The sequence below is a fragment of the Podarcis vaucheri genome (assembly GCF_965113315.1).
Source record: "Podarcis vaucheri genome assembly, chromosome: 11".
NCBI classification, from domain to species: Eukaryota; Metazoa; Chordata; class Lepidosauria; order Squamata; family Lacertidae; genus Podarcis; species Podarcis vaucheri.
This window is the reverse complement of record NC_138749.1, coordinates 16,539,189-16,566,388: the sequence shown is the minus strand read 5'-3', so window position 1 is coordinate 16,566,388 and position 27,200 is coordinate 16,539,189. Positions and strand designations below refer to the sequence as shown.

The 27,200-nt window shown below is 46.0% G+C and overlaps 1 protein-coding gene across 1 annotated transcript in view; it reads right to left on the bottom strand.

Annotated features, from left to right (window-relative positions):
* The window catches only part of PMAIP1 (phorbol-12-myristate-13-acetate-induced protein 1), a 33,597-nt gene extending 17,751 nt beyond the window's left edge, over positions 1 to 15,846 (bottom strand). The window contains exon 1 of the mRNA XM_082191314.1: positions 15,798 to 15,846. Within this exon, the coding sequence (XP_082047440.1) occupies positions 15,798 to 15,831 (34 nt within the window). The 5' untranslated portion in view covers positions 15,832 to 15,846. The remainder of the gene's footprint in view (positions 1 to 15,797) is intronic.
* Positions 15,847 to 27,200: the final 11,354 nt, after the last annotated feature.

The window sequence follows — 27,200 nt, the reverse complement described above, 5'->3', positions numbered from 1 at the left end:
AATAAATATATAAAATAAATAAATAGCAGGCATGGGAGGGGGAGGCTAATCTGGGTTGGAACTACAGTAGGGGTCGAAAGGTTAAATTCCCACCAGACCCGGCTCCCAGTCCAGATTACTTCCGTCCATCATGATAGCAATTTGGGAAAGAAAAATCTGGGACTCAAGAACTAAGAATGTGATTAATGCAGCATATAGTTTGGCCCTGAGATGTGAAGAAGGAGAGCAGAGTACAAGCGTAATTCATTGACCTCTTTCTGTCTAGGGTGCCATTCCCCAGCCTGGTAGGTCTGTGTGGCGTTTGCTGTTCGTTTAGAAAATGTTTGAACAGGGGGGAGAGATAGGGTTAAAAATATAGACCAATAGGAAAGCCGGAGGTGGAGCTTACCTGTGTATAAAAGGGCTTAGCCCGAGGTTTGAGTTGTTGTTGGGAGCTGATGGTGGGTAGTTGGTTGGTTTTAGTGGGTTGGCTGGTTGGGAAAGGAAGCTGGAGAAGCAGTTGGTAGGCAGTTGGTAATAGAGAGAGAATTAGGGCAGTGCGTTCTTGAGTGAGGGGAGGTAGAAGAGATAGAGAGAGGAAAGTAAGACTAAGAAAGTAAAGAGCAACAACGTTTGGAATGCCGTAAAAGTTTGTTTGTGTCTGAAATAAAATACAGTGGTACCTCGCAAGACGAATGCCTCGCAAAACGAAAAACTCGCAAGACGAAAGAGTTTTCTGTCTTTGAGTCGTTCCGCAAGACGAATTTCCCTATGGGCTTGCTTCGCAAGAAGAAAGCCCATAGGGAAATCTCCGGGGACCTCTTTTAAAATGCTGGCGGTCGGGAGCAAAGACTTTTGCCCACCGCCGGCCTTCAGAAGAGGTCCTGGACCTCTTCTGAAGGCCGGCGGGGGGCAAAAGTCTTTGCTCCCCCCGCCTGCCTTCCCGGGGCAGCGGAGACTTCTCTGCTGTCCCGGGTGATCTTAAAATGCTGGGGGGCGGCAGCAAAGCACTCTGTCCCTGGAGCTTGCGGGGTGGGAGGTGGGGAGAAGGGCTTTTCTTCCCACCGCCAGCCTTCAGAACAGCCTTCTGAAGGCTGGCGGTGGGAAGAAAAGCCCTTGTCCCCCCCCCAGCCTTCAGAAGAGGTCGGGGGACAGACTGTCCCCGGACCTGGTCTGAAGGCGGTTTCCATAGGAACGCATTAATTGATTTTCAATGCATTCCTATGGGAAACCGTGCTTCGCAAGACGAAAAACTCGCAAGAAGAAAAAACTTGCGGAACGAATTAATTTCGTCTTGCGAGGCACCACTGTACCGTATTTTTCGCTCCATAAGACGCACCAGACCACAAGACGCACCTAGTTTTTGGAGGAGGAAAACAAGAAAAAAAATATTCTGAATCTCAGAAGCCAGAACAGCAAGAGGGATCGCTGCGCAGTGAAAGCAGCAATCCCTCTTGCTGTTCTGTCTTCTGGGATAGCTGCGCAGCCTGCATTCGCTCCATAAGACGCACACACTTTCCCCTTACTTTTTAGGAGGGGAAAAGTGAGTCTTACAGAGCAAAAAATACGGTACACTCTTCTTTATTAATTGAGAACGTGACTGAGGCTGAAGTGATTTTACCGGGGAGGACCTGGTTGGTGGCAGCGGATTAGTGGTGTACGGGTCAATAGTCCGTGAGACGACCGGGGGCTCTGTACGAATGCCACAGTCTGCTAGATGTTTTGGACCACAACTCCCATCAGCCGCTCTCCCCGACATCAGGTGTGCAGCACCACACCAAGTTGTGGGAGTCTGATTTCGAAGTCTAGACATGGTGTGATGAGAGACTTGCCCAGTGGAAGGAAGTCTGTTGTTGGGAGCAAACAGAGAAAATGACATGGAGAAACTGATGAACCAGTGGCCCAAGGTGGAGTCAGATGTGCAAAGCAACTCCACACAAAACAGGTTTACAGATGCAAGCAGAAACAGAGAGCACTCGCCGAGGGTTGCCTCATGAGAGAAAAATGCAATAACATTTACACCTGCCTGTGTTGGGCAAAGGGAAAAAAGGGTTAATTCCCTCATCGTGAGGTCACCACCAGCTCCATATCTTCAGCGGCAGGGAGGAAGGGAGTCAAGAAAACACAGAAACACAGAATGACTCATTCTAGTCTAAAAATAGACACTATGATGAGAGCAAAGGTGCTGAAATGCGAATAGGAGACAGCGCATTTTGAATTAGTTTGCACTTTCTCAACTTTGCCTCAAAGAAGGCTTCCTTTCTCTGGAGCTTAAAGCTGTTTTAAATAATAATAATAATAATAATAATAATAATAATAATAATAATAATAAATCAGGGTACAGTGGTACCTCAGGTTAAAAACTTAATTCGTTCCGGAGGTCTGTTCTTAACCTGAAACTGTTCTTAACCTGAGGTACCACTTTAGCTAATGGGGCCTCCCTTTGCCGCCGCTGCACGATTTCTGTTCTGAAGCATCTGTAACCTGCGGTACCACTGTACATGGGAACTCAAGAAGCAGAACATATCAGTTCTTTGTCCTTCTAGCCCACTCTGGCTGGCAGCAGCTCTCTCGCCTCTCAGGCAGAGCTCTTCCCCATCCTCACCTGCTGCCTGATCGCTGGGAGATGCCAGGTCATAAACTGGAACCTTCTACATGCCAAGCATCTGCTCCACCGCTGCGCTATGGCACATGCCAGGCCACCTATTTGGAAGGATCTGTCAATTTCATTTCTCTCAGTTTCTCAGTTTTGTAATCTTAAATTCATTTTTCCATGTTTTGCAGCAATCTGCTTTAGTAATAATAATAATAATAATAAACAAATAAGTCTCAATTTCCCCTAATAAAGACATTTTTTGTACGCAGTTTTGACTAACGTATATACAGATTTTTGCAAGTCATTTCCCCAATATAATGCATACCTGTGCAATTCTTGTTTGCACCTTCGTTTTAATGCAGTGTTTCCCTACTATTTGTGCCATTTAAAAATGCATTGGTCAGTTAGAACTAAAATTGCAAAATTCCATGAAGGGAATTTTTCTCAGCTTGAGGTCCATATTCCTTTCAGGGCAAAATTCTTGGCACCATATGCAACAGGTGGGTGGGGCCACTGATGTATGTCACAACATACCTTCCAAGTGCACCGATTTTCCAGGGACAGTCCCTGAAGGACAGTGGTACCTCGGGTTAAGAACTTAATTCCTTCCGGAGGTCTGTTCTTAACCTGAAACTGTTCTTAACCTGAGACACCACTTTAGCTAATGGGGCCTCCCACTGCCATGGTGCCGCGATTTCTGTTCTCATCCTGAATCAAAGTTCTTAACCCGAGGTACTATTTCTGGGTTAGCAGAGCCTGTAACCTGAAGCATCTGTAACCCGAGGTACCACTGTACAGAAGCCATCCTGGCTTCTGATGTGATCCCGGAAAGTCCCTATTTCCCCCGCTAGTGCTGTTACTGCTGAGCTCCGCAAGGAGGATATTTGTCCTGAGCGTGAGGATGTATCCCGTGGCCTCTCCATGGCCTCTCCATAGCTGCCACTGTCAGTCCCCTCCTTAGACAGCTTGTAGTTGCTGCCGGAGAGCGGATGAAGGGAGGCCACCACTGCCGAGGCCCAGCTCTGTGTGACATGCCAGCTCTGAGTGGCAGGCAGGGGGCCGCCCCGGGGGGGGGGAGGGGTGGGAAGAGGGCATGGAAGAAAAGGGGAGCAGAGAGGAGACAAGGAGTCTTTGTTTTAAAAAAAATAAAATTCTTTGTGCATCCGCTTCTAATATTGCCCCTTTCTAAAAAAAAAATTATTTATTTGTGTGTGTTTCTCTTTGTGCAAATCTAGAATAGAATAGAATAGAATAGAATAGAATAGAATAGAATAGAATAGAATAGAATAGAATAGAATAGAATAGAATAGAATAGTGTGTGTGCTGTGTACCATTGGTTTGGTGGCACTCACCCTTCTTCGGATAGGAAATGTTCTGCAGGAGGAAGGACCAAAAATGGGGGTTAGGATGAGACATAGATAAGGGAGGAGTGGGAATACTTTGGAAGTATCTAAAGAGGTACAACAGTCAAATAGACTTCTAAGTGGTGATGAACTTATGTGCAGTAGTAAACAACCACTAGGAATTTATGGAGAATGTAATGGGGTTGAATGAAAGGATATGCAGCTTAACAAAGTTCAGCTAGGATGTTGAGGAGGGATGGGTGGGGAAGTCTTAAGATGTGATATGAGATGATTAGAAAAGGACTGTAAGATGTATATAATAAATTTTGGAAAATGCATCAATTAAAAAAAAGGGAGGGTCAAGGACGGACAGTTGGAGGGGAGTGAGAAATGTCCCTATTTTTATCTGAGGGATGTTGGAGAATATGCTATAAATGTCACTCTAGTTTCTCCACACACTGAGACACATTCACACACCCCTCTTTGTCCATCAGCCAGGCAAAAAAACCCAACACGACCAAAGTCCAAGGTGGAAGTGCTCCCAGAGGGTGCTAAACAGTGCTGTGGCTAGTAAGGGGGTGTGGCCTAAGGAGACTCCCGTGGGTCAGAGGGAGAGACGGGGGCCTGAAATTCCCCAGCCTAGTTCTAGTCTCTACTAAGGGGTGTATTTGATCAGCTACAGCCTCATATTTGCATCCCACAGCTAGCTTTGCAATAATGGCTTGAAACACATTCCTTTATCAGCTCGGAACATGAATCTAGCTTTAAAAAAATTTGCTAGGGAAATCAAGTTTCGGAAGCCATAAAGGAGGTGGCATCGCTTTGCTACTCATTGCCCATTGTTGAGCATGGAAATTATTTCCAGAAATAGAAAAAAACCCAACGATTAACTATCATGCACAGTATCACGAGGAAACACGTGGTCAAGGGATGGGATGCCGGCACCCACCACAAACAATAGGTGTGTACACAACGTGCGGCCCCACCCCTTAACTTAAGCAGTAGTAAGTTGTCGATTTTTTCATGGACTGTACTAACAGGCTACAGGTGGGGAATCACATGTTTAGATGCTCACCCCTCTGCACCTAGAAATATAGCAATAAGGGAGAGGATTTCAGCCCATCCTTCCTGATATGCTGTTTTTCTACATGTGGGGAGTTTAATTTGTGGGAGAGCATTCTAACATATAGCCTCCCACCTGTAGATCAAAGTGGCCTGGCTCAGGGGGAAATGTGCTTTACTTCCTGATTCTGAGTTCTAGCCTAGAATTCTGCTCATTCATTGTGGTCTAAAAGAGGAAGTTTAGTGTACGGAAGAAGTGTGGAAAGAGGCTGAACTGTTTTGTCAGGTGATGGCAAAAAGGCTGCGGGGCTCCGCCGCAAATGTGTTTTCACTAACTGATGACTCATAGTTGAGTGCAAACTAACTCCACGGAAAGGCATTGTGAGAAGTTGTCCAGGATCAAACTTAGGTGACATCTGTACATTTTAAGGATATGGTTTTCCCCAAAGAATTCTGGGAAATGTAGTTTGTTAAGGGTGCTGAGAGTAGTTAGGAGATCCTTGTTCTCCTCATGGAGCTACAATTCCCATAGGAAGAAGGGTTGATTGTTAAACCATTCTGTAAATTGCAGCTCTGTGAGCAGAATGGGGTCTCCTAGCAACACACAGCAGCCTTAGCAAACTACAGTTCCCAAGATTCTTTGGGGGAAGCCATGACTGTTTAAAGTGGCATGATGCTGTTTTAAATGTGAGGTGCAGGTGTGGACATATGCACGGCACCAATTACACTGTTACCAGTTAATCAATATTAATATTCAGAATTCAAATTCAGTTATGTTATAAGTATGTATGCATACAAGCATAAAGTCTTAAAAGAGAACTCCAAAACGGTACCATTAATATTGAAAGATAAGCAAAAGAAGATATGAAAACTAACTCATTTAACAGCCACTGCCTCACTTTGTACAAATTTATCACACATCAGAGTCTCAGACCAGAGGTACGATCCATCTCTGTCAATGCTTTGAAGGAAAATGCAACAACGACAATTCAGTGCTTCTTATTGGGCTGCCTTTACATCATGACAGGGGGAGGCATTCGTCCAGTCCACAAGTCTGCCTTCACGTTGCCAACACCCACACATTCAGAGGGGTGTGAGAGAAGGAAAGCCCATGCTCAGAGAGCTGTGTTGTATGTAGGCTCCCAGTACGTTTCCGAGCACAATTCAAAGTGTTGGTTCTGACCTTTAAAGCCCTAAACAGCCTCAGTCCTGTATACCTGAAGGAGCGTCTCCACCCCCATCGTTTTGCCCAGACACTGAGGTCCAGCGCCAAGGGCCTTCTGGCGGTTCCCTCATTGCGAGAAGCCAAGTTACAGGTAACCAGGCAGAGGGCCTTCTCGATAGTGGCGCCCGCCCTGTGAAACGCCCTCCCACCAGATGTCAAGACAGTAAACAACTATTCTACTTTTAAAAGACAACTGAAGGCGTCTAGGGAAGTTTTTAATGTCTGATGCTGTATTGTTTTTAATATTCAGTTGGGAGCCGCCCAGAGTGGCTGGGAAAACCCAGCCAGATGGGCAGGGTATAAATAAATTATTATTATTATTATTATTATTATTATTATTAGGCCCCAGGTTATGATCTGAAGGCACATGGAGGCACATCACTAATAAAGACAGACTGTCAGTGGCAGTGTGTCCTGTTTCACCATGTGAAAGGGGAAACAGGAAGTGCCACCTTTCCCTGCCACTGCTGCCACCACAGGCAATGCCCACTCTGCTGCCTCCACTGCTGGTGGAGAAGCGGTGCTGGCCTTGGAGCAAATTTCAGGAAGGATCTCTCTGGAGGGGGCAGGACACCCATGGGGTGCCGCCTCAGGGCCTTCTGCCACCTGAGGCGGTAGCCTCAACCTGCCCAATGGCTGGGCCGGCCCTGAAGCCCGTCAAAGATAGGCTTCGATGGTAGTTACTCCCAGGGAAGTATGCAAAGAATTGTAACCATTTACCTCAGAGAAAGCCCCATTGAAATCAACGAGGAGTCGTGCATAGGATTTATTTTAATTTTTAAAAAATAGGTCAAAGGTCCAAATGTTTTGCCCCACCACCATCACCTTAAACTAGCAGCATGACTCATCTTTTCCCCCCCATCCCTTCCCCCCGATGAAACAATTTGTCAACCACATCTGCAGGTGTCCTTTTGAGGAACTGAAAAGGCTGAGCGTTTCACCTATTATGATATCATGGAATGTAGCAGAGGAGGTGATCTCATAGATACATATATATTCAGGCTTTGAGCAGATTGCGGTTCAGTTCCCCCACCCTCTGGCATCTCATGGTGCTTTGTTTCCTCCAGTGAATGCTGTTTTCACCCCTCCACTCCCCCCTTTTATTTCCACAGGAGCAAATTAAGGTGTTTGTGTTGCATTGCTGGGTTCAGGAAAAGTTCCCAGGCATCTGCCACACCAGCAGGTTGCAAAAGGTCAGTTTTACACTAAGTTGTGTGTGTGTCTTTTCACCCCTTAAGGATGTTGTTAACAGACATCTAGAGCTCGTAAAACAAACATGAGTATGCATATTACATGAATGGAGATCATTTTCAATCCAATAGTATACTGCCCCAGTTAATACTGTCAAATTCAAACAAGAAATCTATTTTATACCAGTGCCAAACATCCATATGAACCTCCCCGTAAGTTGGGATCATATATCGAAGCCCTTCTCCAGCATGGCCCTACCATTAGGCAGAAAGTGGTGGCTATTACAGGCAGCTGACTTGGGGAAAGTGAATCAGGTGGTCTTGACAGTGATTATGATTCTGCCAAGGAAGGGGAGAGGCACGTGTGGGATTTTCTGTCTTGGGTACCGAAATAACTTGGATGGCCTTGGGTAAGAGCTGGGTGGGGTGGAGCTGATGTGTTAGTTTCCCAGCAGGTGAGTTCACTGTTGTTTATCACAGGAGGGAGGCTCGAGATGGGCGGGGAGGTCAGCAGGTTGCTAACACACCAGCGGAGCCAGCTGAACATTCCCAACAATGCACTTGCACTGTGCCTACTTCCTTTGCACCTGGCAAGCTGCTTCTGGTAGTACGGGCCTTGAAATGGACATAATTTGCTGTGTTGGGCTGGCCTTGTTCTCTAACCCACCGCCCGCCATCTAACACTCCTAGCCCAGTGTTATGATGGGAGGAGCAGACACACGTCCAGGCAACCCCACCTTCTGCCAATTATTCTGTTCTCAACAGCTTCCAGCCAGATATGTATCACTGAGCATTATGCCCATCTCTTGCTGTTTGTCCTCATAGCAGCTGGTACCGTGTGGAGGAGCCTTTGCACATTTTGGTAGTTCAGTGAACACACATAGGTTTCTCTTTCAGACTTTCCACTCAATGTGTAGATCTCCAGAGGGTTCAATGTGTGGAGCTCCAGTAGAGAAGGTGATTGTTGGGAGCAGCACACAGAGCCGTATTTCCCCACCATGGGGAAGCCTAATTGCCAATGAACACGAGACCTTTGGCCCTGAACTACAACTCCCATCAGCCCCAGCAAGCATGGCCAAAGCCCAGGGATGTAATTCAACAACATCTGGAATTACAAATTTCCAAAGGTTTCCCACACTGGCTGCAGTGTGTGAAGGTACTTGCAGATATAATAATGTTACAAAAGTCCGGTGCCTGTCAGGAGCTCAGCCTACACTCCAGTAGGATCCTGGCAGAGACACATGCCCAACTGGCATGTTCTCTTCCTCCTGGTTGATCTTTCGGGAGCTTCAAAAGCTTTCTTGTGCCCGAACATCACAGCGACCGATGCCAACAGACACCGGCACACTTAGGGATCCACAGAGCCTCTGCAAGTTGCGTGACAGACCTCAGCAACTCAGCATTTTGGCTAATCTACTTTATTTACATCTAAACACACACAGAGCACTGCAACATGGCTCCCTCTCTCTCTAGCATCAGAGAGCAAAGAGAAAAAGAGAAAAAGAACAAAGGGCAATAGTCCCACTTCGCTGAACACAGTAACACAAACATCCTGTCTCCATCACTTCCCACTCTGTGGAGTCAAAACATATACCATCATGTGAAAGACAACAATCCCATGACTGCAATCATGGAGCAGGAATTCTAACAGTGCCCACCCCTACATCTCTGTGAGCGGTAGCAAGATTCCAGGGGGTTCCAGGCACCCACTCAAGGTCTAGTTTCCTTTGGAGAATTGAGACATAGCAGAAACTCTCATAGCTTTAAGAAATAGGGTTTATTCACCTATTTACACCTTCAGTCTGCATGGATGGAGTCCAGAACTCACAGCATGGCATCTCTCCCAGCCTTCAGCCAGCCTGGTCAAAATGGAGCTCGGTCTTTCTTTTCCCCTTCTTCTCCTCAGTACACTTTGTTCCAAATCAGGGGTGCCCAAAATTTTTCAAAGAGGGCCAGATTTGATGAAGTGAACGTGTGTGAGGGCCTCATTACCATGGCAACCTCTGTCTGCTGAGGCCCATAATTCCTCTTGGATGGACTATCAACCATTTGGTCATGCTAATGCCTCCCTCCCAGGCCCTGGCTTGGAAAGAATCTCAGCCTGTAATTTTTCATTGACTTCCGATCTTCCCTTCAGTTCTCCAAGTAATCAAATTTATTAATTTCTAGGGTTTGGTGGGGAGGCGGGTTTCCCCACCAAATCAGTAACAATGATAATCAGAAGTATGTGAAGAACTTTCCCCATCAAATGCTGTGAAAAGTGATGAAGTGAAGTCACATAGGCATTGCTTCATTGGGCAAGCTTGGTTATGTGCCAAGCAGGGAGAAGAAATCTTCCACAACTGCTGAAATGTAAAAACTGTGTGGATTCAAAGTGAGAGAGGACAGGAAATGTGGGTGTGTTGAAACAGTCAGAGATTACTCATCATTAAAGAAGCATTCAACAACAATGGTACAATCTTTAATTTTGTAAATAAACTTTGTTGGACTTTAACTTCCTGTACCTGACACAACAACATGCAAATGTGCGTTGCCCAGTATCCATCCATTCCTTTGATATTGCCCCTTCACTCATTAAGCAGGGTTAATTGTGACAGGCTTTTGCTGTCAGTAAACAAGTCTTTGGTAGCTTCTCTTATTTTCCTGCTCATCAGGGATCCTGAGATGGTTTTCTTGAAGCGAAAAGTGTTATTTGGAGACAGGATGTTGTGGCAATCATACATGACCAACGTTCACCTCAGGATAAACTCTCAGGGTGGGGACCTGGCTGTACCACTCTAGAGTGTTTGGGAACAGATTTTTATGTCCTATGAATAGGTATTTTTAAAAATAAGCATATATTTTGCTTCCTTTCCTCTGTCCTCTCAGGCAGCATTTTGCTTCGTGTTCTTAGAAAATATCTTGTCCAGAATTGTCTGTATTCTATGTAGACATGTAGACATGGGCCAATCTGCCCATTTTAATTCCTCAATTTTTTTCCCATTTTAAGTTCAGTTTTTCACATTTCTGCATCAGTTGTGGGCATTTATTTTTTTAAGTCCTCATTAAAATTCATCACCATTTTGGTGTCAATTTCTCCTGATACATCATTATTCTTAGTTATTAAATTTTTATACCATCCTTCATCTGAAGACCAGAGGGCAGTAAACACATTCTTATATACACATTTTCCTAAGATACACATTTTGCAAAAGCATTTCTCTGTAAAATAATATTTTTTGCAGGTTATTTTCACCAATATGTGCATTTTTATGGCTGCTTTACCCAACTCCATGTGTGTTTATATGTAAATAAAGTAGATTAGCCAAAATGCTGAGTTGCTGAGGTCTGTCACACAAGATGCGCAAACTCTGTGGATCCCTAAGTGTGCCGATGTCTGTTGGCATCAGTCGCTGTGATGTTTGGGCTGAAGAAAGCTTATGAAGCTCCCGAATGATCAACCAGGAGGGAGGGAACATGCCAGTTGGGCATGTGTCTCTGCCAGGGTCCTACTCGAGTGTAGGCTGAACTCCTGACAGAAAGTTCTTCCTGCATTGCATAGTTAAACTATGGAACTCATTGCCACAGGAGGCAGTGATGGCTGCCAACTTAGATGGCTTTAAACAAGGATTCAACATGAAGGAAAAAGCTATCAATGACTACTAGCCTGGATGGCTATGTTCTGCCTCCACCGTCAGAGGCAGGAATACTTCTGAACCAGAAGCATTTTTATTGGGTACTGTTAAGTTGTGGGTAAACATATCAGACGACACAGTGATTCTTCAAACAGCTCTTGTTTATTCACAGGCCAGGACAGAACTGAACTGAAGGGTTCAGTCAGCTTGCTTATATAGAGCTCCAGTACAATGTAACTGTAACAATTTTCTAAAACTATCCAATCACTGAACGTCACTTTCGATCCCTTATTTGCATAACTACCTACAGTATCCCCCTGCTGGCCCAGGGTGAGAACTTCAGTACATAACAGGTACAGTGGGTAAAGAGATACCAAGACAAGATAAAATATTGTTCTTATATATTGTTCTTATCTTTGTTATCCCAAAGATGGAAACAACAGGAGTTACCAACAAAAGAAGAGTGGCAGATGAAGCTGATGGGTTTTGCAGATCTAGCGAAACTGACGGGAAGAATACGGAACCAGCAAGACCAAGCATTCCAAAAGGACTGGAACAAATTTATATTATGTTTGAAAGACAAGTGTAAGTAATTAACATCATTAGCAGGTTTATCTGAAGATCTGCAGGATGAAATTGCTACCTATTCAGGTTGAGTAATATAATATTTTAGGTAATGATATAACAAGGATATAACAGGACGCGGGTAGCGCTGTGGGTAAAACCTCAGTGCCTAGGACTTGCCGATCGCATGGTCGGCAATTTGAATCCCCACGGCAGGTTGAGCTCCTGTCGTTCGGACCCAGCTCCTGCCCACCTAGCAGTTCGAAAGCACCCTTAAGTGCAAGTAGATAAATAGGTACCGCTTTACAGCGGGAAGGTAAACGGCGTTTCCATGTGCTGCTCTGGTGCAGGTTCACTAGAGCAGCTTCATCATGCTTGCCACGTGACCCGGAAGTGTCTGCGGACAGCGCTGGCTCCCGGCCTCTAGAGTGAGATGAGCGCACAACCCTAGAGTCTGTCAAGACTGGCCCGTTCGAGCAGGGGTACCTTTACCTTTACCTTATAACAAGGATAGGAACCAAAGCGAAAGAAGAAGAAGAAGAAGAAGAAGAAGAAGAAGAAGAAGAAGAAGAAGAAGAAGAAGAAGAAGAAGAATAGTAGTAGTAGTAGTAGTAGTAGTAGTAGTAGTAGTAGTTTGGATTTGATAGCCCAACTTATCACTACCCGAAGGAGTCTCAAAGCGGCTAACATTCTCCTTTCCCTTCCTCCCCCACAACAAACACTCTGTGAGGTGAGCGGGGCTGAGAGACTTCAGAGAAGCGTGACTAGCCCAAGGTCACCCAGCAGCTGCATGTGGAGGAGTGGGAAAGCGAACCCGGTTCCCCAGATTACGAGTCCACCGCTCTTAACCACTACACCACACTGGCTCTTGTAAATGTAAATGTAAAGATGTAAAGTTTAATTTTGAAAACCATCAGACAGGAGGGAGGGAGGGAAGTCGTTAGGCTCAGTTGGGCCAAAGAGATAAAATAAGAGGGTATGATGTTACTTAATGTAATTATATGTAAAACCAATAAAAATCATTTATAAAACAGAGGGAGTAATGCTTCTGAATACGAATTGCTGGAAGCCCTGGTGCGAGAAGTGCTGTTCTGCTCAGGTTAATCCAGCAGGACTTTTCTTATATGCTCATATTCCAAGGATCTTGGTGAGATATGTGCCTCTCCCAACATCACACAGAGACAGACACATGCCTTCTTCAGCCATTTCACATCCCTAGATCATTTTCAGAATCTGCATAGAGAAGTGAAACTTTGGAATGAACTCAGTGTCACGTACCTATTTTTCTTTTCGTACCTTCCTTGTGATGCTGTTTAGATGCAAGATAACAAATTAGCTGTGAGACTTTGCTCCCTTCTCAGGGCTGAGGGTTCTACAAAACTTCCTCTATTTGGAACTGACTGAGTCTCCTAACAGGTCACCTGCTAATTGCTCATGACTTTCTTAAAACACCAAAGAAAAAAGGAAGAGGTCAGTCACAACCAGTCTGATAGCCAATCTCTAGCTGAGGGCCTTTCCAGCAGATCATATATTTTGGTTTCTAGAAGAAAATCAAAGCGTTACTCATTTGTTGCACAACATCCAACCACCTTTCCTCAAGGAAGTGACTCTAAGTCATCTAATGCCGTTTGTGTACCACAAAGAAAGCATCATAAATTTGCAGTAATGACTTTGACCTTTGGTTCATTATTAGTGGCCAAGGTGTAAGTTTTTGGTTTGTGAATAGGTTTAAATGAAAACAGTAACAAAGGGGAAATAGGGAGGTCCTTTGAAGGGAAAGGGCTGGAGGAGGGGTGGGGGAAGGAATTATAATGTGAGGCAAAAGGTTGCTGTCATAAAAGCAAAGTAGGAATTGAAATGAAGAGGAGAAGAGAGGAAAGCTGTTATTATTGTTATTGTTATTGCTATTGCTATTGCTATTGCTATTGCTATTGCTATTGCTATTATTTGTACCCCACCCATCTGGCTAGGTCAGTGGCGTAGCGTGGGGGGTGCAGGGGGGGCCGGCCGCACCGGGCGCAACATCTGGGGGGGTGCTCGCACTCGCAGCTCTCTGCTCCTACCGGGTTAGGGGGCGCAAATTACTTCCCTTGCCCCGGGTGCTGACAACCCACGCTATGCCACTGGGCTGGGTCTCCCCAGACACTCTGGGCGGCTTCCAACAAAGATTAAAAATACATTAAAATGTCACACATTAAAAACTTCCTGAACAGGGCTGCCTTCAGATGTCTTCTAAATGTCAGATACTTTATCTCTTTGACACCTGATGGGAGGGCGTCCACAGGGCGGGCACCACTACCGAGAAGTCCCCCTGCCTGGTTCCCTGTAGCCTCACTTCTCGCAATGAGGGAACCACCAGAAGGCCCTCGGCGCTGGACCTCAGCGTCCGGGCAGAATGATGGGGGTGGAGATGCTCCTTCAGGTATATACTGGACCGAGGCCGTTTAGGGCTTTAAAGGTCAGCACCAACACTTTGAATTGTGCTCGGAAACGTACTGGGAGCCAATGTAGGTCTTTCAGGACCGGTGTTATATGGTCTCAGCGGCCGCTCCCAGTCACCAGTCTAGCTGCCACATTCTAGAGGAAGAAGTATATAGGTGGAAGAAGTGAAAAGATCAGAGAGGAGCAACAAAAGAATTCAGCCATTTGGTGGCTGGGTGGGGTAGAGAGACGAACGTGAAAGGGGAAGGGCAGAAGAAATTACCAGAGATGGATAAACATACTTGGAGAGGCATGAGGGTGGGAAAGAGAAATTTAAAAGAAAAAAAATTCTTCAAGCAGAGTCTCTGGATCAGCACATGCTGCCTAAAATGAGGAGGCTGAGTCGCAATACTTTCTGAGCAAATGTTTGCATTTAGCTTGAAGAAAAGCTGAGCGATCCTGGCTACAGTACAAGGGAAATGCTGAACTAACAGGGAGGATAAGAGGAGATGTGGTACAAAAAGTGAATAAGGAGTGGGAATACAGTACATCAAAATTTATGTGGAAAAAGTAGAATTTCTGACAGATACTGAGTGATTCCAGAAAATGGTTAGAGTGAAAGGAGAGTAAAGTTAATAAAAAAAGAAGAGATTAAAGAAATAATGAAATGCGTTGAAGCTAGTTGGAAAAATAAAGTAGCGTAACAAGAACGGCTGGAAGTCAAGTCACTTGGTGGGTGTCCATATGGGGCAGGTGTGTAGGTATGTTGATATGTATAGTATAGGTAGGTATTATATAGAGTATTGTCGGTATGTTTATGCTATGAAAATTAGGTAGTGTGTTGTGTACGTGTATTGTGTAAATGTATATGTATGTGTTTTATGTTAATAAAATAAATAAATATATAAAAAGGAAATGCTGTGGCAAAGAATTCTGAAATTTTGAAAAACTGATTGAGGTGTGTCCCTTCTCACTCCTGGCTATTTTTGCCTTTTTGAAGAAAACTCTGGCACTTGGAGACAAAGGACGACGTGTCATTCCTGTCACCCAGCACCCAGCCAGCTGCATAGACTGGTAGGCTGAAGGTGTCCCCAAGGGAAAGGTTCAAGCTCCATGACAGCAAAAGGAGCAATTCTCCCTTACGGGAGATTGCACAAGGACATTCTGCAGACAGAAGGAAGCATTTCAGGGGTTTACCCTCAGAAGCTAGCTGGTAGCTCAGTGGAAAAGAGCCTTCTAATGGGAAGTAACATGATATAGGTTTGAGTCATGTTGAAATGACCCCTGTAAGGCAATGTGTTCAGGTGGGGCTTCTCCAAACAACAGATTCTAAAGGGGGAAAGTCGAAGGAGCGAGAAGTTCTAAAACCCAAATCTCTCACTAGGATGGGTGGATCAGTTTTTGTCAGTTTCTCATTTTTCCATTCTTATGTTCAGTTCTCAACATTTCCACATCAGGTTGCTTTTTTAAAAAAATAAAAAAATTGTCCTCATAAAAACCTATCTGCCTGTAAGTGTGAATTGCTTCCAACATACACATTTTTACAGGCAACTTTGCCTAACATACCCATTTCCGCAAATCTATTTCCCCCGATACAATGCATTTTTGAATGCTGTTTTCAGTGATGTCATGCATTTTCATGCACAGTGCTCTGCAAAATTCAGAGGATTTTGAAGGATGGTTCATGGGTTATTTAGAAATTTGCAAATTAGGTCATTTCTCCTTTAGGCACAAGCAGAGTTGAACTCCACCCCACATCCCTTGTGTTTAGGGATTCATAAATAACGTGGTCATATAACTCACCTGGCCCATGTCGGAGATTGCGCTGGAATGTCATATCTAGCACCTGTTTGTTTTGCTCTCCTAGGCGGCTGCATCTCTGATGCTACATGGAAGAATGAGTCATGAATGTTTGGCCAGCAATAGTAAGAGGTGGAGTCGAGTGCCTGGTGTTTATTTACAAGTTGGCTGTGCGGTGACAAGCTTACCTGCATTTGAGAGGTCAACAGCCTGCTTTTCTGCAACAAGCGTCCTTGCTGAGGCTGAGAGGTGGACTCTAGCTCAGAGGTAGAGCAACTGCAGTTCAACTCCTGACATCTGCACGTAGCTCTGGGAATATCTCTGGTCTGAAACCCTGGAGAGCCAGTGCCAGGCTGAATACATAATACTGTTCTAGGGTTGTGGGGGGTGTCAGTCTGGATAGGTGTGGACCCCTTCCAGGCCTGTGATTCTGCATCCAGTGAGGTTCAAAATCTAGTAGAAGCAGCTGTTGAACCATCCAGACCAGTTTCGGATTCCCCATACTGTTTTGTTTGTTTGTTTGTTTTAATTTACTTTTTTTATTATTAAAGATTTTCTTGATTTACAGAAGTATGTGTAATGTCTCTCGTATTTTTTCCATGTAACATTTTTACAAATCACTTTCATTTGTTGAATGGGATGCAGGTGGCGCTGTGGGTTAAACCACAGAGTCTAGGGCTTGCCGATCAGAAGGTCGGTGGTTCAAATCCCCGCGACAGGGTGAGCTCCCGTTGCTCGGTCCCAGCTCCTGCCAACCTAGCAGTTCGAAAGTACGTCAAAGTGCAAGTAGATAAATAGGTACCGCTCTGGCGGGAAGGTAAACGGTGTTTCCGTGTGCTGCTCTGGTTTGCCAGAAGCGAATTAGTCATGCTGGCCACATGACCCAGAAGCTGTACGCCAGCTCCCTCGGCCAATAAAGCGAGATGAGCACCGCAACCCCAGAGTCAGTCACGACTGGACCTAATGGTCAGGGGTCCCTTTACCTTTACCTTTCATTTGTTGAGACATTAGGAAGAAAAGGGGGGGAGGGGGGAAGATGGGTGGGGTGGGGTCAGGTGGCGATGTTTCTATTTTACTTAATATATGTGGGATTGGGTGTCAGCGTTGTTTGTGCAGGTTCTCTGCTGTTCACTTGTCTTCCTTTGGTGGTGAGAGAGGTTGGGGTTGGCCTAGGGCAGGGGTCTGCAACCCGTGGCTCCGGAGCCGCATGTGGCTCTTTTACACCTTTGCCGCAGCTCCAGGACGGATACTAGCGAGGGGAGGAGGTGCATTGTGTGCCCCGACACTCCCCACTGTGGCGGGCGCTGTACTGGCTGTGACGTCGCATGGGGGCGGTGCATGCGTTAGTCACGCACCGTCCCAACGTCACCTTCCCGCCCGCTACATTGTAAGGGGCATGTACACTGGTCACTGCATTGAAAGGGGGCATGTACGCTTGTCACTGTTTTGAAGGGGAGTGAAGAACACACACACACACAAAAGGTAACTTGTTAATTTAACGTTTATTTCTATGAGGAGGAGTAATTCTGAGGGGTCAAACAAAGAAATAATAAAAAAGTGACAAAAAGTTATTTTTATAATGACGAGTTTTGCGGCTCCCAGTTTTTTTTTCCTTCGGAAACGGGTCCAAGTGGCTCTTTTTGTCTTAAAGGTTGCAGACCCCTGGACTAGATGATCCTAAGGGTCTACAACTCCGACCAAAGAACAGTGGCAGACAAAACTGATGAATGACGTCGAGATGGCAAAGCTTACAGGCAGAATTAGAAACTGGGAAGAGGACCTCTTTAATAAAGAATGGGGAAAGTGTATAATTTATTTGAAAAGCTATTGTAAAGAGTTACATACATTGGTAAGATTGACAGAAAACTTGTAGTAAAAATTTGAACTATGGATGGACAAAGGATTTATAAAAACAGAGTTATGAAAGGGATGCAGAGGGGGAAATCACTACATTAAGATGCTGCACTGGTTGGAGGGTATGCTAAGCAGCACGTCGGGGCTGCCATCGTCCTGGTGTGAGGAGTTCCATCGGCCCTTCCCCGCCCGAGAGAGAGGGAGGGAGAGAGACTCTCGCCCACGCCACCCGCGAGCCCGGCATGAGGCGGTTGCGGTGCCGTGGCGGCCACTGAAGCGCTGCCCTTCTGTGTCCCATCCCCTCCTCTTCCTCCTCTCTCAGGCCGCCTCCTCAGCCGCAGCCACCGCTGCCGCCTCCGGTTTCCCCTGGCAGCACGGCGGAAGTCTCGCAAGAGAGGGGCTGCCTGCCCGCCCACTGCCACCTGTCTCCTCACGACATGCCCCTGAGGGGGAAAAGGCAGAGACAGAAACACAGCAGCTCATGTGCGCGCTCTCTCGAGGTGGAGGACCCTGAGCTGCTGCTTCCCTCCCGAGCCGGGCGAGCATGAAACCCGGGAAATTTAAGGGACATCATCAGTAAGGGACAGCAGCGGGACACAGTGCTGGGATAAGGGAGTTTCCTGCCAAACAAGGGACAGTTGACCGCTATGACTGAGCCGTGAGTTGCGGCTGAAAAAAAGCACCTTGATTTCAATCTGCTTTTACAATCTCAGCTGAAATAGGATGTGAATGTTAAATATATAGACATGCAGTGCTATCAGATTGCCTTCCAAACAAATGGGCATGAAATAGGCATTTCTCATTCAATTCATAGCACTGACTTCGCCGGTGATTGACCGACTCATTCTTCAACATGTCCTTATAAAACCACGAGCCCTTAGTGACCGCCGTGCAGGAACTTGGTGGTAAATAGTAACCCACTATTGACTTGTGGTTGCTGTTTATCAGGCCGGCTCAAATTACATTTGGAGAAAGAGGGCTGGCATTCTTTGCGTGAGTGTGTCACCTTGTGAATGCTAACAACATTCCTCTGATTTCCAGACGTTATTTTTGAACATGGAGCTTCCCTTCTCTAGTGTCATTGAGAGCAAGCGGGAACTATTTCAACCGCTAAGGGAGGCTATGTAGTCCTTATAGGACTGTACCATGCAGAACACGAGAGTAGAAACATTCCTTGCATACCCTCCTGTATTCCTCAGGTGAAAATAGGGACATTTCTCATTCACTCCCCTAAATTATAGAGCCACCAACTGTAAAGGAGGTGAATTTATTTGACCCTATCTACATCAAGCTATATTCTATCTTTATCACCAAATTCCGGATATAATTGCACATTGAATTAATTAACATTATTTTTTAATGTATTAGTGGCCATGTGATGATTTTAGCCTATACATTTTATTGTTTAATGTCTTAACCTGAATATTAAGGTACTTTTATAGCTCTGTTTAGAATAGGTAATGTCTTGATAATATAAATGTTTTGATTTTTTTGTATTAATCCAGCATATTTTCTTTTAATTGTTGAATGATTCTGTGTACATTGCGGCAGCCTTTGGCTATGTGCAATAAAACTGACTGACTGACATTCACTCCCCCCAACTGACCCTCCTCGACCCCCCATTTTTGTTCTGTTCCCTCCCCATGCAGAGCATTTCCTGTCAGAAAAATGTTAAGTGCCACCACAGCAATGGGACATAGCACACAGGCCTTCCACTATCCTGAGAAAACTCCTTAATCCCCCTTTTTTATTACTCTTTCGTAGATTTGCAAAAAAGAAAAACACACACCAATAAATAAATTTTAGAAAGGGGCAAGATTAGATGTGGATGGACAAAGCATTTTTCATCAAGATTCCTTGCGCTCCACTCAACTCCTCCTTTCTTTCTGTCCAGGGTGGCTTCGAATATCATCCCACCTTGAATTGCCTCCACACCCAATCTCCTCCTCCTTCTCCACCTCCCTTGTCAACTCTTCAAGCCAAAAAAATATGCTTTGATACCACCCCCCCATAGACCATTGCCTTCAGCACAGAATTGACTTCCGCTCCTCCATATCCCTTGTGCTTCATGGCTGATTTCCCGAATAAATACTGCACTACAGATACGTTGTATGCAAAAATGTGTACATCAGGATAACTTTGTGCTAAAATGCTGCTGGTGAATATTCATGAGTGTGCTCACACACAGATACACACACACACAAACACTATACAGGGCTAGATTAAGATTTTTAAAGGCCATAAGCACTTAAAAGATTTTGGTGCCACTATATATATCAATTGAAAAGATACACAACAATAAATCCTATATCATTAGTCTCTATTATTACTATTTTATTATTATTATTATTATTATTATTATTAGTAGTAGTAGTAGTAGTAGTATAAATATATGGTATATTTGGCAATGGAAAATTTCTGTGGTCTCCCCTTCCCTTGATGCCCTAAATGCATGCTTATTTTGCTTAATAGTTAATCTAGCCCTACAGATATATCTATCAATGGAGCAATGGATCCAAACTACAAGAAAGAAGATTCCACCTGAACATTAGGAAGAACTTCCTGACAGTAAGAGCTGTTCGACCGTGGAATTTGCTGCCAAGGAGTGTGGTGGAGTCTCCTTTTTTGGAGGTCTTTAAGCAGAGGCTTGACAACCATATGTCAGGAGTGCTCTGATGGTGTTTCCTGCTTGGCAGGGGGTTGGACTCGATGGCCCTTGTGGTCTCTTCCAACTCTATGATTCTATGATTCTATGATCTGTCTGTCTGTCTGTCTGTCTATCTATCTATCTATCTATCTATCTATCTATCTATCTATCATCTATCTCAAGTGCTTTTTTCTGGGGGTACGTGGGGTACACATACCCCTAAAGATTTTGTGAATCTAATGGGAGAAGAAACTAAAAATTTAAATATTTTTAGTGTCTTCTCTAGCACGGTGAATCACCAGTTCTGTAGCTACTCCTAATGGGGGTCTCATTTCCTGTCGCGGTGTTTCCTGAGTCTCAGATGGAAGCGAGCATTTAATGTGTGAAGTAGGAGTTGGAATCTAGCACGGTGATTGGTCAGTTTTGTTTTGTTGTATTTACTGTATTTATTTCCCCACGATTTGAGAGTACCCCTAAGAAAAGAAAGCACTGTATATATCTCTATGTGTGGAACTGTGGTGAACTGAACTCAAGATTGGAAAAATGGGATGAGAGAAAGCAGATGTGACATATTTGCCCATCCCAGTGGGCTAGTTGCCACGAGGCCCCTTCCTCACACGTGAGCAACACTTCTGAACAAGGCTTATAAACCCCAGCTTTCTTTCTTCCACAGCTGCTAAACAGTCCGTCATGTGCCAAGTTAGCCTGAGGGAAAGGTTTCTCACTGTACCTTCTGGGGTGTGTTACATGAACAAGGAAATTTTGACCAGGTAGCACTTTCGGATGAGTGATCCCACCTGCTTTGCATAGCTGAGGTACCGCAGATCATACATCTTGATGTTCAAACAGGCATCAAGTTAACTTCCTTCCAGTAGTAGTTTCACCCATAGAGGCTTTCAACCAACAGTAGGTGGAGCCAGAGCCATTGACAGGGAGAGCCAACTAAGTTTTGTTTAATAATGATTATTATTATTATTATTATTATTATTATTATTATTATTATTATTTATTTGTACCCTGCCCATCTGGCTGGGTCTCCCCAGCCACTCTGGGCAGCTTTCAACAAAGATTAAAAATACATTAAAATGTCACACATTAAAAACTTCCCTAAACAGGGCTACCTTCAGATGTCTTCTAAATGTCAGGTAGTTGTTTATCTCTTTGACATCTGATGGGAGGGCGTTCCACAGGGTGGGCGCCACTACTGAAAAGGCCCTCTACCTGGTTCCCTGTAGCTTTGCTTCTAGCAGCAAGGGAACTGCCAGAAGGCCCTCGGCGCTGGACCTCAGTGTCCGGGCTGAACGATGGGGGTGGAGACGCTCCTTCAGGAATACTGGGCCGAGGCTGTTTAGGGCTTTAAAGATCAGCACCAACACTTTATCTCCATTCTCCTCCCTGTTTGTAAATAAGAAGGCAGGCAGGAGTGGGCTCCCTGAGGGCAGCAGACTGAGGCTGATGGGGCAGTGCAGCCCATTCCTTTTCACCACTTGAGGTGAATTGGGAATTGTTGCCACCTGCTCACCGCAGTGCCTCATCATCGCCACGCCCTGGTCCTTGCCAAACTCAGCAGGAGCCTGGGCATCGATCAGAGTGTTGCTAACTGGCTTCTTCCCAGGGGAGAGCCGAGTGCCAGCTGGCATACTGGAACGCTCCGACTTGTGCCGAATTGGCGGGAGCCGGGGAGCTCCTCAAAGTGTTGCCGCTCTCTCTGCTTTTCCGCCTGCGGATGGGGAAGGTGAGCGGCAATGCCGCATGCTGGTGCGCCTCCGTCTAGGCAGCAGAAGTGGAGGATGGGTGGGGCGCCGCCTCTTGCAATTCTGCCGCCTGAGGCAGGTGCTTCAACCCATGTCATGGGTGGGCCGGCTCAGGGACGGTGCCCCATTGGCGTTAATGGGCTAGACTCCACTAGTTGCACCTTGACTCTCAACAACTGGTGATACCAGCATGAACTGCAGGGAGGGCAGTTGTGTTGCAAGAGACCGCCTCCCGTTGCCCTTCTGCTCCATTTGCCATGGCCAGAGGCAGTAATACCGTATTTTTCGCTCTATAGGACGCACTTTCCCCCCTCCGAAAATTAAAGGGAAATGTGTGTGCGTCCTATGGAGCGAATGCAGGCTCCTTGGCTTCAGCGATAGCAACACAAAGCCTCCGAAGCGCAGAGGGAGCAAGACTCTCCTGGCTTCAGCGAAAGGAACCTGAAGCCTCCGGAGTGCAGCGGAAACTTGCGCTGCACTGCGAAGGCTTCAGGGATAGCCGCCTGAAGCCTCCGGCAAGACTCTCCTGGCTTCAGCAGAGAGGGAGAGCTGTGCAGCGCCCCTTCAGCGAAGCGGGAGGAGAAATGGAAAGGGCTCCGTTTTTCCTGCCGCTTCGCTGAAGGGGTGCTGAACAGAGAGGGGGAGAATTTTTTTTTCCTTGTTCTCCCCTCTAAAACAAGGTGGTCCTATGATCGTGTGTGTCCTATAGAGTGAAAAATACGGTACTTCTGAATACCAATTGCTGGAAACCACAGGAGGGGAGAGCGCTTTTGTTCTCAGGTCCTGCTTCCGTGTTTCCCACAGGAATCTGGCTGGCCACCATAAGAACAGGATACTGGACTAGACGGGCCATTGGCCTGATCCAGCAGACCCTTCTTGTGCAAAGAATGTTCCCTGCCTGATCAGTCATTTGGGGAGGAGGGGTAGCAGGGGAAGGGATGCAGTACTTAACTATAAATGCTGTCATAAATTCCTGCCCCTTCCCACACAATTCCCTTGTAATTTTCTTATGACAAATATTTGGTACTCCTCCTTGGAAACCAAATTGTCCCCAGGGTCAGGCCTTCCAACTCCCTATTTTGCATCCTTCACACACCATCAAGCCATTTCTGCCAACATGTGAAAGTCCAAAGTAGAAGATTTACAATCTGATCCTATATATTTATACAATACAGTATACCTTGGAAGTTGAATGGAACGTTTGGAAACCAAGGCGCAGCTTCGGATTGGCTGCAGGAAGCCAATCAGAAGCCATGGAAGCCACGTCTATCATTCGGGTTCCAAAGAACATTCACAAACTGGTACATTCACTTCCAGGTTTGCAGCTTTTGGGATCCAAGGTTTGACTGTACACACACACGATATATCCTGTATATTTATAGGATCAGATCTTTCTTTATGTAACCGGTGGATGGAAAATCAAAAATTCTTTTCCCCCTCTTTTCCCTTTCTCCCCTTCTCCCCTTCTCCCCTTCTCCCCTTCTCCCCTTCTCCCTTCTCCCCTTCTTATTATTATTATTTATTATTATTTATTTTATTTATATCCCGCCCTCCCCAGCCAAAGCCGGGCTCAGGGCGGCTAACAACAATCAAATAATCAGTCAAATAATCACACAATCTAAAAATATTTCATTATAAAAATTAATTAAATCAAATTGATGGCAACCAATTAAGCAAAATTCTGTGCAGGTTGCCAGAGGAGGGAGTCAGGCTGCGCCCTGACCAAAGGCCTGGCGAAACAACTCTGTCTTGCAGGCCCTGCGGAAAGATGTCAGGTCCTGCAGGGCCCTAGTCTCTTTTGACAGAGCATTCCACCAGTTTGGAGCTGCAGCCGAGAAGGCCCTGGCTCTAGTTGAGGCCAGCCTAACCTCTCTGAGGCCTGGGACCTTGAGGATGTTATTATTTGCAGACCGTAGGTTTCTCTGTGGGGCATACCAGGAGAGGCGGTCCCGTAGGTACGAGGGTCCTAGGCCGTATAGGGCTTTAAAGGTTAAAACCAGCACCTTAAACCTGATCCTGTACTCCACCGGGAGCCAGTGCAGCTGGTATAGTACCGCATGAATGTGCTCTCGCAGCGAAGACCCCATAAGGAGTCTCGCCACGGCATTCTGCACCCGCTGGAGTTTCTGGGTCAGTCTCAAGGGCAGCCCCACGTAGAGCGAATTACAATAATCCAGTCTGGAGGTGACCGTCGCATGGATCACAGTGGCTAGGTCAGGACGAGAGAGATAAGGGGCCAACTGCTTAGCTTGGCGGAGATGAAAAAATGCCGCCTTTGTTATAGCTGTAATCTGCGACTCCATAGAGAGGGAGGTATTGAAGATTACACCCAAACTCTTAACGGACGGTGCTGGCACTAATTGCACCCCCGCAAGAGATGGGAGTTGCCCCCTCAATCCCATATCGTCCCGCCCCAGCCAGAGGACCTCTGTCTTTGAAGGATTTAACTTCAACCGGCTCCCACGTAACCATCCAGCCACAGCTTCCAAACATCTGGTCAGTGTGTCTGGGGCCGAGTCAGGATGGCCATCCATCAACAGATAGAGTTGGGTGTCATCAGCATACTGATGGCAACCCAGCCCAAAACTCCGGACAAGCTGGGCGAGGGGGCGCATAAAGATGTTAAAAAGCATCGGGGAGAGAATTGCACCCTGAGGCACTCCACACACCAAGGAGTGGCGTGATGACAATTCCCCCCCAAGCGCCACCCTCTGTCCCCGACCAGAGAGAAATGAGCGCAGCCATTGAAGGACTGTGCCCTGGATCCCCATGTCGGCCAGGGGGTGGTCCAGGAGTTCGTGATCGACCATGTCAAAGGCTGCTGACAGATCTAGAAGAATCAGCAGCCCTGACCCGCCTCAATCCAGCTGCCTGCGGAGATCATCTGTTAGGGCGACCAGAGCCGTCTCGGTCCCATGACCAGCGCGGAAGCCGGACTGGAATGGGTCCAGAGCAGATGTTTCATCCAGAAACCTACCAAGCTGTTCAGCAACCGCTCTCTCAATCACCTTACCCAGGAATGGAAGATTCGAGACCGGGCGGTAATTGGATAGATCTGAGGGATCTAATGATGTTTTCTTTAAGAGCGGACGCACCACCGCCTCCTTCAGTTCTCCTGGGAATATCCCTTTCTCCCCTTGAATTAATTTTATAATGAATGCTTTTAGAGTGTTGTGTTGTACTTTTGTACTGTTTTATTGTTGTTAGCCGCCCTGAGCCCAGCTTCGGCTGGGGAGGGTGGGATATAAATAATTTATTATTATTATTATTATTATTATTATTATTATTATTATTATTATTATGCCCTTCTCCCTTTCTCACCCTTTCCCCCTTTTTCTGCATTTTATTGTCTCTCTCTTCTGTATTTTCTTCTCTTTTTTCTTTGGCCTCCTCTACTTGGGGTCTTCATTAAGCAGGTCCAAGGACTCATGGGGGTGGTAGGTGGCTGGTGGAGGACTCTGAGTGGGAGGCAGGGGAATGTTGATCTCCCAAGGTGAGAGGCTACGAGGGGAACAGAAGGATCCCAGGTAAGAGCTAGGAGGAGGTGAGAGGCTACTTAACTGCCTTCTGTGGGTGGTCAGGGTTAAGAACTACCTTCAAGAGAGGACTCCACATTCTACTTATTCTATTTGTCCTTTTTGTAGCTGTTTTTTTTAAATTTACATTGATTTTCTATATCTTATTGTATTATGAAAAACTTTTATAAAAACCACATACACACAAAGACACACACACACACACTACTGGAACAGGTCAAAGACTCATTTATTCCAGCATCACATTCCTACAATTGCCATATGGGATTTCTGCAAGCAGGACGTGAGTGCTACAGCACTTTTCCCCACTAGTGATTCCCAAGAACTGGTATTCCATGAACAGTGGAGGTAGAACATAGCCTCTGTGACTAGTAGTTACTGAGAGCCTTATTCTCTGCCAATTGGAAGGTCCATTGCATTCAGCACTCTGTATCTTGGAGTGGCTTGCCAGATGCCTCTGGGATGTGAACAGGTGTATTGTGGACTCCCATGACCTTGGAGTCCTGTGGACCTCCAGATATTGTTGAGCTCCCATCAGCCCCAGCCAGTATGGTCAATGGAAGTTGTTGTCCATTGTACAAAGTTGTAGCAACATCTGGAGGACCGCAGGTTCCCTGTCCCTGACCTAACACATGCTGGTTATGCTGCGGATCAAGGAAGCAGCATTGCCTCTGTCAGATCCTGACACTGCAAGGCCCTGGGGGAGCTGCAATGCCACAAGGATGCTCAAGCTCTTCGTGAGATGGGCCAGCGAGCTTTCTGCTAACAGGTGTTTAGCACAGCTGGTCCATTCTCCAGCCGAGACAAAACAATGCTGGCTGTTGGGGTGAACTTTGAGGCAGCTATGCTTGGCACTTGAAATTGCTTCAGGGTGTGGAGGAAACCCGATCCATAGAGCCTGCTGCCCACTGACACATGTGGAACATGCCGGTTTATATGTCACCGAAGCTGCTCACACTCCAGTCTTATGATCCTGGGCTATGGAATAATTTTTTCTTTGGGGAAAAAAAGTGTGGTGTGTGGAAGAGGGGTAAGAGAAGTATGCCGTTTGGCATCTCGAGTGTGAGAGTGATGGCAGAGATTATAGACAAATATCTCTGTGAACTGTGCCCCTCGGATTCCAAAGACCGTAAGAAAGGATGCCAACCGTAACCTTATATCCTGCATGCCGAGGAGATTCGGAAAAGTGTGGCGATGATGGACATTAACTGTGCATCATTCCGGCTTCTGCAACATCTGCCTTCTCTTGTGCTGGAATCTGGGGCTTGATGATGGGTCAAGGAGCAGCGGCTGCAGTGGGGGCTTCAAGGTCAGCAGCAGCTCCAACAAAGGGGGCGTGAGCAAGGATGCTGTTTGTTATTGTAAATCCCCACCACCACCTGCCAGCCCGTGCCTCTGGGGAGATGCATGGAATTAAACCTCTGACTTCCTTAGCAAAACAAGTGTAAGATGTCAAAAGGGTCCCTGATATGGAACTAGAAATATTTCCTCTTAGCTAGTGATTTCCAAGCTGGGTGCTCCAGAATCAGGGGTGTAGGGACCCAGGGTTGCAGGTGGGTCAAAGACCATTTACCATATTTTTCGCTCTATAAGATGCACCAGACCACAAGACGCA